At 41.3% G+C, this 17248-nt stretch overlaps 1 protein-coding gene across 14 annotated transcripts in view; it reads right to left on the bottom strand.

The window, feature by feature from the left end:
• The window catches only part of MSI2 (musashi RNA binding protein 2), a 645448-nt gene extending 632034 nt beyond the window's left edge, over positions 1–13414 (bottom strand). For 13 of the 14 annotated variants that reach the window (XM_034420731.3, XM_034420734.3, XM_034420737.3 and 10 more), the window contains exons 1-5: positions 12764–13403; positions 12149–12189; positions 11478–11559; positions 10719–10803; positions 6741–6782 (exon numbers count right to left, since the gene is read on the bottom strand). In XM_034420731.3, coding sequence (XP_034276622.1) covers positions 6741–6782; positions 10719–10803; positions 11478–11559; positions 12149–12189; positions 12764–12825 — 312 coding nt within the window. In that variant the 5' untranslated portion in view covers positions 12826–13403. Of the gene's footprint in view, positions 1–6740; positions 6783–10718; positions 10804–11477; positions 11560–12148; positions 12190–12763 lie in introns of all 14 variants that reach the window. The other variant, XM_034420743.3, reaches the window with a different exon arrangement.
• Positions 13415–17248: the final 3834 nt, after the last annotated feature.

Genomic DNA, 17248 nt, shown 5'->3' with positions numbered 1-17248 from the left:
CGCCAGGGTGAGGGTAATTGAAGCCCCCCCATAATTCATTGCTGCTCCCCAAGGCCATCTGGTCAGCGGTACATCAAGATGGTAATATGCCCAGCCTATCCTTATTTATTTAGGCAATTCATATGGCCGCCCACTCACTCTCAGTGACTCTGGGAGGCTTACAAAAACCAGAAATCAAATATACAACCATAAAAACAATAACCTCACCCTGGCAACAGCAATCAGTTAAATAAGCCACTTGAGGGGCTCCATCCCACTCTGGGTTCCCCAGGCCCATTGGCAAAACCAGGTCTTCAGGGCCTTGTGAATGAGTATCAAAGGAGGGTCCAGTCTAATCTCCGCAGAGATGATGTTTCAAAGGGAGGGAGCCACCACTGAGAAGGCCCTGCTTCTCGGTCCAGCCATATGTACCTCCTTGGGAGACGTGGGACCTTCAACGTTCCCTGCCTTCCTGTTCTGATGGGTAGGGTGGATGTAACCAGGCAGACACAGTTTTTCAGATAACCTGGTCCCAAGCCGTATAGGGTTTTATAGGTGACAACCAGCATCTTGAATTGTACCGAGAAGCAAATTGGCAGCCAATGCATCTCCCACAGGAGAGGTAACATACGTGCACATCTGAGCCTGTACAAAATCTTGTGGGTTCAGTGGTGGTATTCAGCCGGTTCTATCTGGTTCGGGAGAACCGGTAGCGGCGGCTGCAGGAGGCTCCACCCACCTGCCCGGATATCATCATGTCCCATTTTTGACGCTCTGTGTATGTACATTTGCGAACCGGTAGCGAACATAAGTCAATACCACTCCTGTGCGGGTTGCTGTATTTTGAACCAATTGGTGCTTCCGGATATTTTTCAAAAGCAGCACCATGTAGATATTGCAACAGTCAAAACAGGAGGTAACTAGGGCATAAGTGACAGTGAGTAGGGATTGTTGGTCCAGTAAAAGTCAAAATTGGTGCACAGTTACCTATCAGCTAACACAAGATGTAGGCCCCCAAATCTGGCTGCAGATCATGAAATTCCTTGGCAAATCTATCATATTTGCCAAGGAATTTCATGATCTGCAGCCACTCTAAACAGGTGCTATCAGATGAGATCAACCACATCGATGAGATCAACTATGAGACCATTAATCAGATCACCACCCTCAGTGACAATTAAATCAGATCTTCGTTTGAACTGCCTCGTACTAAATTACACCTCTAGGCTTGAGGGCACCATGGTTGAATTAGCCAAGTTCTGTTAGAGAAGGACTTTGCAGCTTTGTCTCCTCCAAATTCAAAAAAAATCACATGTACCTACCGACAGGTTGAGGTCATTATAAATCACACTACAAAGGCAGTTAAGAAACTTAAAGCTTGAATAAATCCATACAGAGGAAGGCAAAAAGTATCCCGATGCTCAGTTTTTAAAATGCTTTCAAGATTAAATCCTTGCCCAGATATCCACCAAAGACAGTCCAAAATGCACGTTATGAGATCAGATCTGAGCCCCAATTAAAACACCTGAACTGTACACATGGGCAAGCAAGTTATTTTTATGAAATAATTTGCAAGGCTATACTGACCCCTGAACTTCTCCCCACTCCTCTGTAAGTTATATTCATACCGTCTACAGGAAACGGTTTTTCGTGGCATCCTTATCCTGATGATAAATCATAAACTGCAGAGAAAATGTATCACATGGTGCTTTGGTCATTTAAAAATGCCTATGCAAAGATAGGGAGGTAATAACCCTCAAACCGGTAAATATCTCCACTGCTCATTTTGTATCACCAACAGTTATACTGCAAATATGCACAACCTTGCTTTAAAGATCACTATCATCCCCAAAGAAGAAAGCTAAGGTTGCAAATCTTTGGGGGTCAAGGCCTATAGAGTTTGCTCACACCTGCAGCCCTATTTCACCAACGATAACATTTCCGTAAATCCAATCATCAACCAATTCAGGTGAACTTTTGCGTTCTAAAAGCAAACACGGATTATTTAAACTAGGACAAATTAACTTTTCAGAGCCAAAGCTTTCTTTAGGCGACTGGTCTTAAAAGCCTGTGCATTTATTCATAGTTAAGAAAAATTGTGGCAATAAATCTCAAATCCATTCTGCCCTTGTTAAGGGCAATTCATTTCCCTTCAAAATCTTTTTACATATCATTTTCATAACAAGTGCTTATTAAAACACAAACTTTGCTAAAGCAAAACAGACACACAGAGGGAAATTTTCAAAAGATAAGTGCAGGATAAAAATATAAAATAAAAAAAAATGCAAGCTTGAATACACAAAACCTGACGTATATTTTAATATTTTCATTGCGGCTTTGTGATATTAACGCAAGTTAATATCACAAAGCCGAGCTCTGGTGGCTCAGCAGACTAATTAACATCCACTTACATCTGCTGCCTGCAATTACTGCAAGTTCAAATCTCACCAGGCTCAAGGTTGACTCAGCCTTCCATCCTTTCTAAGGTAGGTAAAATGAGGACCCAGATTATGGGGGCAATAAACTGACTTTGTATAAATATACAAAAGTATGAAGGCTATTGCTTAACGCATTGTAAGCAGCCCTGAGTCTCCGGAGAAGGGCGGCATATAAATCAAATTAAAAAAAAAAGTTGGGAGGTAAGCACAAAAGGGAGGAAAAACTAAACAAGGAGGATTTAGATCACACATCTTATGAAAACTCCAGACCTTGGGCTCAAAGCCTAAAAGATAGTTTGTACTAAGCAGACAGAAATCATTCCACAAAAAATTGAAGTAGTTACATTAGGAACACTGAAAGTGTCTTTCGAAATGAGATTAACACTGACAATTTTCCAACAAAGACAAAAAAGGGATAAAATCACCACAGTGAAATGCTTTCCTAAAAGATATATTTTGGCAGCGCAGTTTTGTGTTTGAATCAAACCTTTTGGTTTGTGTCAAAATTGGTGTCAAAAAAGCTGCACACTTTTTTGTCCCATTACGTTCAATGTACTTTATCAATGTATTACCTACTTTTATCGCTGGAGAGAAGGGAAAATTCAGCAAATGGTATTTTTATTGAAATAGCCTCTAAAATTGGAGGCTATTTGGATTAGATATGACTGCTTTGACAAACTCAGAAGATAATCTGGAAAAAACAACTATTCAGTCATCAAGCATTATATATCTTCTTGAACTTCCATTTAGGAACAAAATGTTTCAATCCAGTTTACACACTAAATCAACGGGTGTAATGCAGAAATGCCTAATCTTTTCCATGCTTGCAGCTTTCAAGCATCTTTTCCTATCCAGTCAGGAGAATCCTTACAACTTTGTGCCATTTCCATTTCATTTTGTCCTGCTTGTGCCTCTTGTCTAACTTCACAAAACCTGTAAAAACCAATGTCACTTGGAATGAATAAGCAGCAAAAGAACCCTGAAGCATTGACGTACCTTAAAGCTTTCCAAACACATTAATTCAATTTATGCCAAACCACAATTATGGACTTAATAGAATGATATAATCCCTTCTCCCATAAACAGAGGGATAGAGTAAGACTTGCATGCACATTGGATTGACACCTTTTCAAAATTAACAAGCCACACACATTAAAGCAGGGATGTCAAACTCGCAACGACACATCGTTACGTGACGTATCGCAACTTTTTCCCCCTTCGCTAAAACAGGGATGGGGGTGGCCAGTGCATGTTGCATCCGGCCCGCGGGCCACAAGTTTTGACTCCCCTGCTCTAAAGCAGTGATTTTTTTCAAACTTGGCAACTTTATAATATATGAACTTCAACTCCCAGAATTCCCCAGCCAGCATTTTAAAGTTGCCAAGATTAAAAACACTGCTGTAAAGATTCCTGACATCATAGGAAGAAGACCAACAAATGCACTAAATTATTATGAAAGTTCAATACAAAAGCAGGTCTTTGAATGGTTCCATACAAAGGAAATCCATTTCCTGGAAATGGATTCCATTGTGCTGAATGTTTCTAGCAAACATCAGGCCACCATTTAACTGGGTTGGGTTACGACATCACCTAGGGAATTGAACTGTATAGTACATATGGATTCCCCATACTTTATTCTCTATATTTTGGAAGCATTAATCAAAGTTTGGGATTTAAATGTTGGTTAGCCAATAGCTGAGTTCCTACACTCTAAGCCAAAATCTAACAAACCACACAATGATTTAGTGTGGTGCTTTCACTTTTAGTTGTCTCCTTCCAGTATGTATTTCAAAAATGGTTTGGTTTGATGGATTAACGACCTCATCAAATTTTTCCAGAAAAGGTAAGCATACATACTGATTTATTCTGTTTCCACTGAAATAAATTTCACTGTTTATTAGCTATATTCCCCCTAAGCAATTTATTTTGTAGAACGGTTGATGGAGAAGGTTGATTTTAACTAAACCACTGTTATTGCAGCTTCATTATTATTAATTCCAAAGAAAGTAGAATTGTTCCGTTGCAGTTCTATAGCTGACATTACTATGGTTTAGAGACGTAAATTTGTCATTTTAGCAGGTTTTTACCCATTTTAGTGAGGGTGACAGTGTTTATAGCAAAGGATGTACTTGGGGAAAAAAACCTAGAACATTTTTTTTAATTCAAAAAGTGCATCGGTGATATGAGTACAACTCCTCCTCTTAGTCACTATTTCCTCTAATAGCTGCATATTTTAAAATGTGCACAAAACTATTATCTCTTACAGGAATATATCTAGGGCAAGGAACTGATAATATTTGGAATTGTCTGCAGTCACTGGAATTGTCTGCAGTTGTTACTAATGTTTTCTCTATTGGTTATCAGCTGGGTCCATTGCTGTTATCTACGTGGCACCACTTTAGATGTCATTCTCTGCCCTGGCATTTCAGAGGGTTGTGTAGCATGCTTGTATACTCTGTTTTTAATACCTGAATTGTTTTACTGTGGTGGTACCTTCGGGTTTATTGTATGTATCTCTGCCTAACATGATGAGCAGATTTTCTTAGAAAACACTTTAAATGCATAAATCATACCAGCTTCTTCCCCCTCAATAAAAAGTAGAGGAAATGGCAGTATTTTTTTTTTCCCTTTAAAATTCCACATTTAGAGGTGGACGTGTTATGAGTTCAAAAACCTCTATCTAATTCCTTTCCAGATCAAACTTTTACACCGGTTCCCACTTTTGAGAAACATTCTGCAGGAAAGCAATCCCTTTCCATCCCATTTTGACACATGGGCAATCTGTACTTGTACTATTATACTCCTTCCTCTTACCCGACAGGCAGAACACAACCATAAATAACTCCATGGGAAAAAAAAAAGTCAGTATAAATTAGCATGGGAACCCTGTAGATTCAAAAGGTCGGCAACGTTTGTGTGGAAGGCTGGGAAGAAGAGGAAAACAAAGTCAAAGAGAACTCCAGCAGTCCTGCAAATGCTACAAACCCTCCAAATTCATTCATGGTTGCAGACAAAAATTGTAAGAAAGGAACATTAGGTGATTGCAAACAGCCTTGAAAAGGGACAGTCCAACTATCTGTTATTTTCTCCCCTCCCTCTCGTGTTTTCTTATTCCCACCTTCCTTTTGCTTTCTTCCTAACCCAACAGGACACTGAAAAACTACTCCATGGCCACTTCTACAGATCAATTTGTTTCTGATGCTTACTTCCTCCAGGAAAACAGATGAGAGAAATCAACTAAATGGGAGTTTGGGCCCAAGTGAACACAACTAATTAGTCCCAACTGCAAGAAGTCTCCAAACTTGTGCGCGGTTAACACTTGTGGTTCCAGAAGGACAATGTCTGTTTGTATTTTACAAAGAAACCCACCCCACGGATCGAAAAAACAGTTGCTCCATGTTAAAACAACATTGTGATTTAAGAGGGTGGGGGGAACCTAGCAGCCAACTAACCCAGAGAGATAGCCAACTCTGAAAGTTGGCTTTGCAGCCACCTCCCCATCCGGAGGTAGCCGTTGGACAAAAGCTGTTTTGAATATGACCGAAATGTCCTTGCAAGCAACCCAAAGCATAATACAAGGCAGCTCTAAAGGTTGGGGAGGTAGGGGAGGAGAAAATAGGTCACTCATCCAATCAAATTTAAGACCTTTTGTTTTCAAAGCTTCTTTCTTCCCCCTCTTTTTTTCCCCCTCTCTCTCTCAAAAGCTTCGGACTCTCCTCTCCCCAACCAAAAAAAGCTAGTGAATTAATGAACTAGCCCTATTCACAAGTAATGCTCAAGGAGAAAAAAAAAACCGGGACAAGAGAAAGGATGAGCAGCCATTTCTCTTTGGCACCAAGAAAAACAAACACGGTTCTACATTCATCACTCTCCCCCCGCACCCCCCCAAAAGACAGAAAGAAAAGCACACGCTCAACTTCAAACCCTTATAGCTTTGTCAATACACCGCAGCTGCTCAGCGTAGCAATATTCTGTTACTACGCTCGGAGGAGGGAACACCCACCACTCCGAAAAGAGTTGTTGTTTTTTAACCAGTCGATGCCAAATGACACAGGACCCATAAGGAGTTGATTACCCCTGGAATAATACTTTGTTCACAACTCTCTGATGTTTCTCACCGGTCTTAAGATACACAAGGCATGTCATGTCAACCTTTAAGGAAGGGGGGGAGAAAAATCGCTTCCATTCCAGCTCTTCCCCCACCTACCCACCCCCCCCACCTTCAACCTTGCCCCCACCCCCCCACCCCCAATCTGCTCTAACCAGCAACTAATGCAACTCACAGCATGCCTTAAAAATTCATTATTGATTATTCTTTCTTACCTTAGGTTGAGCTCTTCGGGGAAATGCAACTTTGGGGTCAATCTGTGGGATGAGGGGGGATGGAGGGAGGAGAAATAAAAAGCAAGATCATTTGCATATTTTCTTCAGAAAGGCAAAAAAAAAAAAAATCCTACAACTGAAAGATTGCACCGAATCATTAATCCTTCATTTCTCAGGTACAAGATTTCTTTCAGGATTAAACTAGCGGGAAAAGTCGTAACACGCAGAAGAGAAAAGAAAGAAGCATGTTCAGTGACTTAACTGTTGGGAATTTTAAAAAGTCCTCCTTCATCTTTCCTTCTTCAAACTGGTGCTAATTAGATCCTTAATGTCCAACACAATTTGTATTATTACAGGTATTTAAAAATATGAACATTTTGGGAAGACAATTATTCAGTCCATTTGTGTTTATTTTCTTATCTGCTGTTAATGCCTCCACTGTTTAAGTATATTTAAATAGCAACTGCCACTTTTAGGGAAGTTTTTACGCTCCAAATGTAAAAAAAAGGTGAATGATTGGATCTGATTTTGTATTTCATAGTTAAGCTGTAATGGAGAGACAAGACATGATCTCGAGAACCTGATACAAAGTTTGCATGTTTACATTTTACCGCATGTAAATAGATTTATTTCCTTTCTTAAAAAAAATTACCTGAAGGCAATTGATTTTTTTTTTTTAATAGACTAAAGGAACTTTAGAGAGAAGTTTTTTCTACACTAACTAAAGTCCAATCCAAAGAAACCTAAAAATAAAATCCTATCATTCTAAAGCCACAAATGTACAGCTACCACTTTACAAAAAAAAAAAAATGACTTGCCAATAATACATTAAAAAAGGTTAATAAAATTCCAAACCTTCACAATCAAAAGCCCTCTTAACAAACAGCAAGCTCTACTGTGAATTATAAATCTGTTTCACCTCAAATTCTCAATCTTAATGCTATTTGGTTTCAAAGGCTGGCTAAAATATTTTGAAATGAAAAGTGCAAATAATTTTATTAGATTCTCTTAAGTAGCAATTTGGAGAACGGGGGTAAAATTGGGTTAAGCAGAAGTAGGAATTCTCTCAGCCCTCCATAAATTCATAGAATTAACTTTATACCCTTATAAGCATGTTAATATTTTAGATATGAATTTTACTTTTCATGGTTTCAGCATCTTCATCAATGAAAAAGGTAGTGCTGTTCTAACCGAAATAAAAGGGAATGTTAAAAGTTCTTTCCGAGACAATCCTATATATCTCTAATAATTGAGCAAGTCCATAATAACCTTGCAGTTTGAAAAAAAAAATAAATTTAACAACTCTTCTGCTGGCTGTAAACTTGCCAACTTCTAAACTTTTGTTTTCATTTGGAAAAAAGAGTCTTAACCAAACTTTTGCTACAAAGAGTTGTTGTTGGTTTTTTTAAAAAAAGTGTCTTTGGCAGGTAAAAGAAAACTTTGTTACTTGCATAGGAGATGATATATTCAAAGAGCTATCATTTCACCCACAAATAAATCTTAGCCTGCACATTAAGAAGGCCATTTCACTTGTAATGAAGTTTTTAGAAAGAAAAGCTACGTACCTGAGAAGTGATTGATTACATGCTATTGTAACAGCTCATCAAGCATACACAGAAAACTCACAAAACTTTTCGTCTAGAAAGCTACCCCTTTCCTAGAGATTAACATCCATCTATTCTCAGCACCAGCTAGGATATTTGGCTACCAGAGAAATACAACAGGTGTAGATTTCCCACTGTCCAAAACATTAGAAATGAGGCTGAGGAGTGGCAAATAAACATCATATAGCTGTCATATTAACTCCCCTTAAAAGTTTTAGCTGTTAACCTTAAAAAGAAAAGAGGCACAAGATGAACGCAGCCATTTTCCAGAAATTTACCCCAGAAAGAATGGGCATTATGTGACAGGTGGGCAGCTTTTCAAAACTGGAAGGAACCTTGCCAGCCTGAGGCAACCCATTCGGCTCATCTATACCTGTTGTGCATCCCTGTGAACTATTTAAAGAACAGCCAACAGAAAGAAAAAAGAAGAAGAGGCTACTAAAAATAAAATTAGTTAGTTAGATACAATGCTACTTACTGTATCTACAAGTCTTCTAGGAAATGACTAATAATAAGGCTATGTCTGATACCGATGGCCATTACCTAAGCCAAGCGTCTAATGTAACCGTAAGCAAGATCAGGCAACTTCCGTGTCAATAGCAAACCGAGCCGTTTCCTGTGCTCAACGTTGGAACAGGGTCAAATGCTAGCAATACTAAAGGACAAGAAACTATCAGAGGTCTAACAAGGCAACAAAAAAAAAGTATCTTTATGTTTTGGCCGTTGTTGTTTTTAAACAGTGATGAGAAATCCATTTCGGGATAAACCGCTCAGAGGCGTTTGCTCCCACGTCCAAAATCAAAGCAATGCCATTTCATCTGGCTGGCATCATAGTACGATAGGAAAGTTTCCTATAAGGATTTCCAAGCTTCTCCACTTTCGACTCCCAAAAGTGACCAACTTCGGATGCACAAACCAGGGTTTGCTCACATAGCTTGCTAACCTCTCCTGGGGGCCCCTTCTGCTCTGTTGTTCATTTTATAGCATAGTATAAATACATTAGGAACAAGGTCCATCCTTTCGTTTCCTCTTTAAGTCTTCCACCACCCACCACCACTGGCAGCACACAAAAATATATCTTCCAATAAGTATATTTTCTTGGAGCAGTACATTTAATAAGTTACCTGTCTGTATTGTTATTAAACTATTTTAAAGTTGATTTCTCAGGATCGCTCCTGGATTAGATGGAGGCTTGCTCTCCCGCCCCCCCAAATAATTGGGGAATGTTTAAACGTAAGTCACATGCTCAGACAAGCCCAACAGGACACATACCCAAAGTTATTAGAATTTGAAAGGATGACAATAAAACAAAGCTTCACTGAAGGATGCTTTTAGACATAATAATCTCATTTATTTTAAAAGAGATTCATATAAAGCAAGGCTTGGTAACCTTAAGACCATAATTTCTTGGTTTAAAAGGTAATTTTTCACACTTCCTTGCAAATCAAAGTGTGATAATGATGAAACAATAACCATCCTGAAACTAAATAAAAACGAGCTTCTGCTCACAGTTTAAGAGACAGATTACTTTTATTGCTGTCTCTTTAAATTACGGAATTAAAGTTCCAACTAATTAAATTGGCCAAACACAAACTTTCTTTCTGATGCTACAGAAAGGTTAGGATATCAGGCAGAAATGGAAATTTAGTGGCAGGAAGATGGGAGCATCAGACGATGAATGCCCTCTTAAACCAAAATAATGTTTTTGCAATAGAAAAACTTGGGATATGATTCGGAAAGGAACAGAAACGTTGATCTTATGACAGTGTTGCAATTTTCCTTTGAAAGGTAGCACTTCTCACTTGTTGCAACCTCTCAAAATGCCCTTTTCTGTTAGGCTAGGAAAAAAAAAATAACTTCCTCGGTATTCCAGAAAGGAAGGCTAAGGAAAATAATACTCTGAAAGTTTCTGCAACCTAAAATTGCCCTACAAAAAATAAAGTAGCATCTTTCTAATCTATCAAAAGAAGCTTCTCTAATTACTGTATTCCCTTCCACTAACACAACTTGGATAGAGTGTATGTTTTTGCAAACTAAATAGATGAAGCATCAGTTAGCAGAAGGACAAATAAATAAATACAATCAAACCGAACTGTCCGGCCAACTAGTTAATATTTGAGCAAGGAGGATTTCTTTTCTTTACAATATATAATGGGAAGATGAGCTTCCAGATCTTGCAAGGTAGCCCAGCATTTCTTTGCACAATTATTACAGCATTAATAACCTATCACAATACCCCTTCGAACAGACCCAGCCAAAAGGACGCTGTCTCTTTAAATGAGCCTGTCACATTCATAATATTGCAGGAAATAATGGAGACATTATACACACACACACACACACACACACCCCAATATCACATTGTGTAACGTACCGTCTTGGAATCTAATTCATGATGAGCTTGAGCTAATACTTTATCAACACTTGCAGGATCAGCAAATGTAACGAAACCAAACCCCCTGAAATAAGACAAAGAAGAGCTGATGGGGAAAAGGCACAGAAAATACTAAGAAAAGACAATAAATACATTAAGACACTCAATAAGGCACATCCTAGATTCTCATATTGTTTTGAGTCAAACCATCAGTCCTTGTCAGAAAATAGATTAGGGTTAAGGTGGATTATAAAAAAAAAAACTTATGCATGCTTCAAAATTTAACTCCTTTTCCACCTCTCAGTGCACGCATAGAAAATCTTGCCATCTTCAGTTCATGCTTTGTTTAACCCAAAAGTAGAAAGCTGTGGGATTGGCTCTCTCTTTTTTTAAAAAAAAAAATACTTTGGTTAGCCGAACAAACAGTTAGAAACAAGTTTCTGAAAATGAGACTCTCCAAAAGCCTATTTAATTTAACAGTTTTCCACCAGCAGAAAACATACATTTTCCTCCTCGTTTCAACATCTATATTTAAGACACAAGAGTTTCAAAGACAGAAGGAGCCTAGCTTCGAAGTTTTTGAGCCGTCAAAAAAGCCAAAGGTTTTTAACTGCTTAATGCTTAATGTGCCTTAAAGAACTGCTAGCACTTGTTCTAAGCACACAGACCGTGCAAGCTTTCCATATTAAAAAAAAAAAAAAATCACAGGAAAGGAAAGAAACTTTGATAAAAAAAAAAAAAGAGGACAAAACGGTTTACCTGGAGCGTTTTGTTGTTGGGTCCCGCATGACCATACATTCTCTAATGTCTCCAAATTTGCTAAAATAATCTCTAAGATTATCTGCGGAACAGAAAAAGGGAGCGCAGAGGGAGGGGGGGAAATGGGGATGAGAAAGAGAGAGAGAAGAAAAACAGAAGCAAGTGTTCAAAACATATCTGCATTTTTTTTAAAAAAAAATCAGCCACTTCAAGAAAGGGAGCAACATTTGATTTTTTTCCCCCTCAAAAGTAGAAAGGGGGACATATGGATGACCTGAATATTTTTTTTAAAAAAATCTTTTTTTCTCTCCCCCCCCACCCTCTCCCTCAAGCCTACCACCCCTCAAAAGTGCGCACACACAAATTTAAGGTCGAATAGAGGACTTGGGGAGAGAAGTGTTATTTTGGAGCACGTAAAGGATCTCACCAGCTTACTCTGGTGCAGGGTGAAACGTGGTTTCTTTACTTGTGGGAAAGAGTGCTGGGGGGGGGAGGTGAGAGGGGGGGGAGGAAGGCACCCAATGAAACTGACCTGGGATAACAACAAAGGCTCTATCAAAGGAGGCTGGGCTAGGCAAGATCCAGAGGGAGTGGGAGATGGGGCTGCCCCCCATCCAGCACACACACACACACACAAACACACACACACACAACGGGTCCCCCTGGCTTACCTGGGGAGGTCTGCCAACTCAGGCCGCCAATAAACATTTTACTGGAAGAAGAAAACAGAACAGAGTTAAGCAGAGATGTCAGATCGGCCATTTTGACGTGTAACTTACAAAAGCTAAAAGGAAGGGAGAGGTGGAAAGGGGGGGGCGGCTTGGGGGGGGCGAGGGAAGCTAAGCCTGGTTTGGGAGGGAGGGGAGGATGAAGAAGAGGTAGAGGAGGAGGAGGAGGAGGAGGGGAGATGGAGAGGGGTCGGGAGAGAAGGTGGAGTGGGGGGGAGGCAGACCCAGGCAAACGGACCCAAGGTGAGTAACTCCGAAAGAGAGAGCGAGCGAGCGAGCGACGGAGAAGAGAAGAAGAAAAAGAAAAGAAGAAGAAGAAAAAGAAGAAAGAGCCGGCAAAAAAAAAGAAGAAAGAAAGAAGAAAGAAGGAAAGAAAGAAAGAAAGAAAGAAAGGAGCCGCTGCTCGGTTCTCCCTTCGCCGGCGCCGCGCCGCCCCCCTCCCTCCCTGCCTCCCTCCCTCCCTTTTCCGCGCTTCTCCCACCAGTTTTGCCCAAGCGAGAAAGGGGGTCCCCCGCGCGCCCGCCAGCCAAAGTGGCAAGGCCGGAGGAGCCAACTTACCCGGGGTCGTGCTGCGAGTCGCTGGGGCTGCCCGAGATGGCTTGACTCCCATCTGCCTCCATGACTGCGGCCAAGAAGGACGGCTCGAGCCCGCGGAGAGAAGGAAGGAGAGAGAGAGAGAGAGGGAGAGAAGGAGAAAGAGAGAAAGAGAGAGAAACAAGAGCCCCCCCTCCTTCGGTAGGACCCCCCCACCCTCCCCCCGGGTTCGTTTCTCCCCTTCTTCTGCCCCCCCTTCCCCTCCGATCGCTCCGCTTTCTTCTCTTTCCTTCTTTCTTTCTTTTTTTTTCTCTCTCTCTCTCCCTCTTTCTCTCTCTCTCTCTTTTTTTTTTTTTTGTCTGCTACCGGTGAATATTACTGGCTGGTGGGGGGGGGGGGGCCGGCGGCAGAGAGAGGGAGAGAGAGAGAGAGAGAGAGAAAGAGAGAGAGAGAGAGAAGCCGGCGAACCAGCCAGATCCTTTCACACGTGGGATCAGCTTAGCTTAGCTCAGCTCAAGCGCCTTCCTTCTCTCCCTCCCTCCCCCCTCGCTCCCTTTCGCTCCCAGCCATCGTCGCTCCGCGCAGCCAGCCCCGCTCCCTCCCTCCCTCCCTCCCTTCTTCCTCCTCCTCCTCCTCCTCCTCCTCTTCCTCCCGCCTCCCCGCCTCCTCCACCCCCCCCCGCCGCCGCCAGAACGCACGTGGGGCGGAGTTCTAGAACGTAGAGTAACCCATTCGGGGGACGTCACAAGCCGCCGAGGCCCCGCCCCCTTTCGGCTCCTTTACTCCCGATTGCCTCCGCCCCCCCCCCCGCCGAAGAGATTGAAAGAGGGGGGGAAATTCTCTTCGCCTTTCTTTGCGCGCACAAGACACGTGCGCGCGCGTACATTACACACACACACACACACACAAGCGATCGTGTTTGTGTGTGTATGTATATATGTATGTATATATATATATATACACACACTATTTCCATTTCACCCCGCCACCACTTAATCGTGACCTGGATGCTTCGGCTGATCTCTTAGCCATGCGCTGCCTGGCTGCCAAGCAGGGTTGTGCGCAGGGGAAAAAAGAAAAAAAAAAGCGAAGGGTTGGGCAGTGCCAGTCCGTCTTTCTTTCCCCCCCCCTCCCCTCTTCCTCTCTCTCTCTCTCTCTCTCTCTCTGACCCCATTCCTCCATGGAAACAGGTTGGCAAGACTTAATTTCCAAAAATCCCTATTAAAGCTGGCGATGCCTTGATGAGGCCAACGGGAAAGCTTTTTCTGTTATGCGAGAGAGAGAGAGAGAGAGAGAGAGGAGAGCGGTGCGAGCTTTCTGACTTTCTCAAAACCGGGGCTGTCAACTGAGGGGAATTTTTCAGCTTTTCTTGCTTGATGGAAGAGTTCTTGAAAACTCAAACGCTGCCCTGCCTTCTTTTTTTTTTTTTTCTCAAGAAACCTCTTTTTTTTAGTCTATGGAAAAAAAAATTCAAACCAACTAGGGGGGCAAGAGAGACAGACAGATTTAACAGATTATTTATTTATTTATTTATTTATTTATTTATTTATTTATTTATTTATTTATTTATTTATTTATTTATTTATTTATTTATTTATTGGTTCGATTTATATGCCGCCCTTCTCCGGAGACTCAGGGCGGCTTACAATGCGTTAAGCAATAGCCTTCATACTTTTGTATATTTATACAAAGTCAGTTTATTGCCCCCGTAATCTGGGTCCTCATTTTATCTACCTAGGAAGGATGGAAGGCTGAGTCAACCTTGAGCCTGGGGAGATTTGAACTTGCAGTAATTGCAGGCAGCTGGCAACCAAGTGCTACTTTAACAGCACTTAGTCCACTGCGCCACCAAGGCTCCAAGATTAACAGAGTTGGAAGGGAACCGGGCTCCTCCTTGCAGCCCAATTCAATTCAGAATAGGGCTGGAAGGGGCCTTGGAGGTCTTCTAGTCCATCCCCTGCTCAAGCAGAAGACCCTGTACCATTTCAGACAAGTGGCTGTCCAGTCTCTTCTTAAAACCTCCGGCGATGAAGCGCCCAAACTTCTGAAGGCAAACTGGTTAATTGTTCTCGCTGTTAGGAAGTTTCTCCTCAATTCCAGGTTGCTTCTCTCCTTGATTAGTTTCCATCCATTGCTTCTTGTCCTGCTCTCAGGTGCTTTGGAAAATAAGTTGACCCCCCCCCCCGTCTTCTTCATGGCAGCCCCTCAAGTAGTGGAATACTGCTATTATTTCACCTCTAGTCCTAAACCATACCCAAATCCTGCAACCATTCTTCATATGCCCAACGATCAGGGACCAGGCTTGGGGGGAAAATACACAATTGTCCCTGCCATAATATGATATTTTTATTTATTTATTTTTTAACTGCCCAGGATCTAACCCAGGAAGTTATGTCAGCAAAAGAGCTGAGAGAGATCTATTATTAATCTTCTGAAATTCACAGGTCACCTCCTGGGTTAGGTTGGGCTATTCTTTAGCTGCAAGTATTCCATGGTAGACTGCCCCTAAGCTAGGGAGTTCCCTATTATGAAAAGATCCCAAGGGTTTTTGAGAAATGGACAGGATGGAAAATGTTTTCCTTTGCCTTGTTCCTTCCAGCAACTACCCAAAGAGTAGCCAACAGCTATCAAGATTCATGTTTTATTTTATTGTCAACTGTATGCCTCTTTTTAGGCTGAGATATCTGAAATCCCTACTTGAAATAAAAACCCTTGATTGCAAACTGTCCTGTTTCCTCTTGGATTCTATCCTACAGGTAATCCTCGACTTACAACCATTCATTTAGTGACATTACAGCGGCCCTGAAAAAAGTGATACATGATTGCTTTTACACACGACCATTGCAGCAATCCCATGGTCGCATGATCAAAATCCAGATGCTTGGCAACTGACTCGTATTTATGACGGTTGTAGTGTCCAGGATCACGTGATCACTTTTTGCAAACTTCTGACAAGCAAAGTCAGTGGAGAAGGCAGATTCACTTAACAACTGTGTTACTAACAACTGCAGTGATTCACTGAAGAACCGTGGCACGAGATCATAAAATGGGGCAATGTTCACTTAACAACGGTCTCACTTAACAACAGAAATGTTGGGCTCAATTGTGGTTGTAAGTCAAGGAGTACCTATAGGCAGAGAGTCCTTGTTTAGCATCCACAATTGGGACTGACAGCTTGGTCATTAAGTGAAGTGGCTGCTAAGTGAAACCGCACCTGTGCTTATGATCTCACTTCTTCAGTTTTCCTTGGTTTTATAAAGGTCGTAAATGTAAAGACTGGGAGCAAAATTACTTTTTCATCACTGTTATCATTGTGAATAGTCTCTAAATGAAGGAGTCACTAAACAAGGACTACCTAAACAAGGCTTCCTGCTTGGACTAGAAGACCTCCAATGTCCCTTCCAATTCTGTATTCTATACATTCAGCTAAGTATCTATTATACTGAACAGATTAGAGGATCAGTTAAAGGCAATCTATTGATCTGAACATTTATTCTTTGCATTTAGCACATATGTATTTTATCGTTACGGGGACGCCGTGGCTCAGCAGTTCAGCGGTTCGAATCCCTAGTGCCGCGTAAGGGGGTGAGCTCCCGTTACTTGTCCCAGCTTCTGCCAACCTAGCAGTTCGAAAGCCCATAAAAAATGCAAGTAGAAAAAATAGGGACCACCTTTGGTGGGAAGGTAACAGGGTTCCATGCGCCTTCGGCATTTAGTCATGCCAGCCACATGACCACGGAGATGTTTTCGGACAGCGCTGGCTCTTCGGCTTTGAAACGGAGATGAGCACAACTAGCACATATGTGCAAGGGGAACCTTTACCTTTTTATTTTATCGTTGTATTTTCTTTTACCTATTTTATCCCGGAAAAAGACCTTGTATTTTACCTTTATGTTATGTTTTTATATGTTTATAAGGCTAATCAGTCAATAAACTAGTTTTCCAGCTTTATCCATCTATCTATCGAGACTCACAGCTATTGAGGGCTTGATCCTCTATCAGTTTGGCTAATCTCTTTAAAAGCCATCTACAATTCTAAATCAATGTTCACAACCTCATCTGATAGCAACGCATCTACCCTTTAACTCTGCTTTATGCAAATGAGTCTTTCCTTTCTTCATCATTTTTGGTTCAAAGAAAGATTCAAAATTCTAACAATTTGAGACAGGGAGTGAGCGAGAGAGGCTCCTTTTCTGAGCATTTTCTGAACAGAGCATGATTGTCACCTGAAAAATATCTCAAATCACTGTATTCCTTCTCATTGATCTGCTGCAGACCCCAATCATTTTCTTCACCCTTAGCCACAATTTATTTTCTGGGAATTTCTTTCCTCTTCTTCAATCTAAGCAAGAAACAGGCTTGAGAAGTTGAGTTTGACTTGAAGAAGACTTCACTTTAAGCAAGATATCCTTGGGAGTTTTCAAATAACTCCAAGCTGCAAGACTGACTCCCTTGACTGAGCTTGGAAAAAACGGCTTAGTACTTGATTAGTACCAATCTGGTTAGTCC

This window comes from Pantherophis guttatus, chromosome 1 (assembly GCF_059756535.1).
Source record: "Pantherophis guttatus breed Tessera chromosome 1, ASM5975653v1, whole genome shotgun sequence".
In the NCBI taxonomy this organism is placed as follows: Eukaryota; Metazoa; Chordata; class Lepidosauria; order Squamata; family Colubridae; genus Pantherophis; species Pantherophis guttatus.
This window is presented reverse-complemented; position numbering and strand designations above follow the sequence as displayed.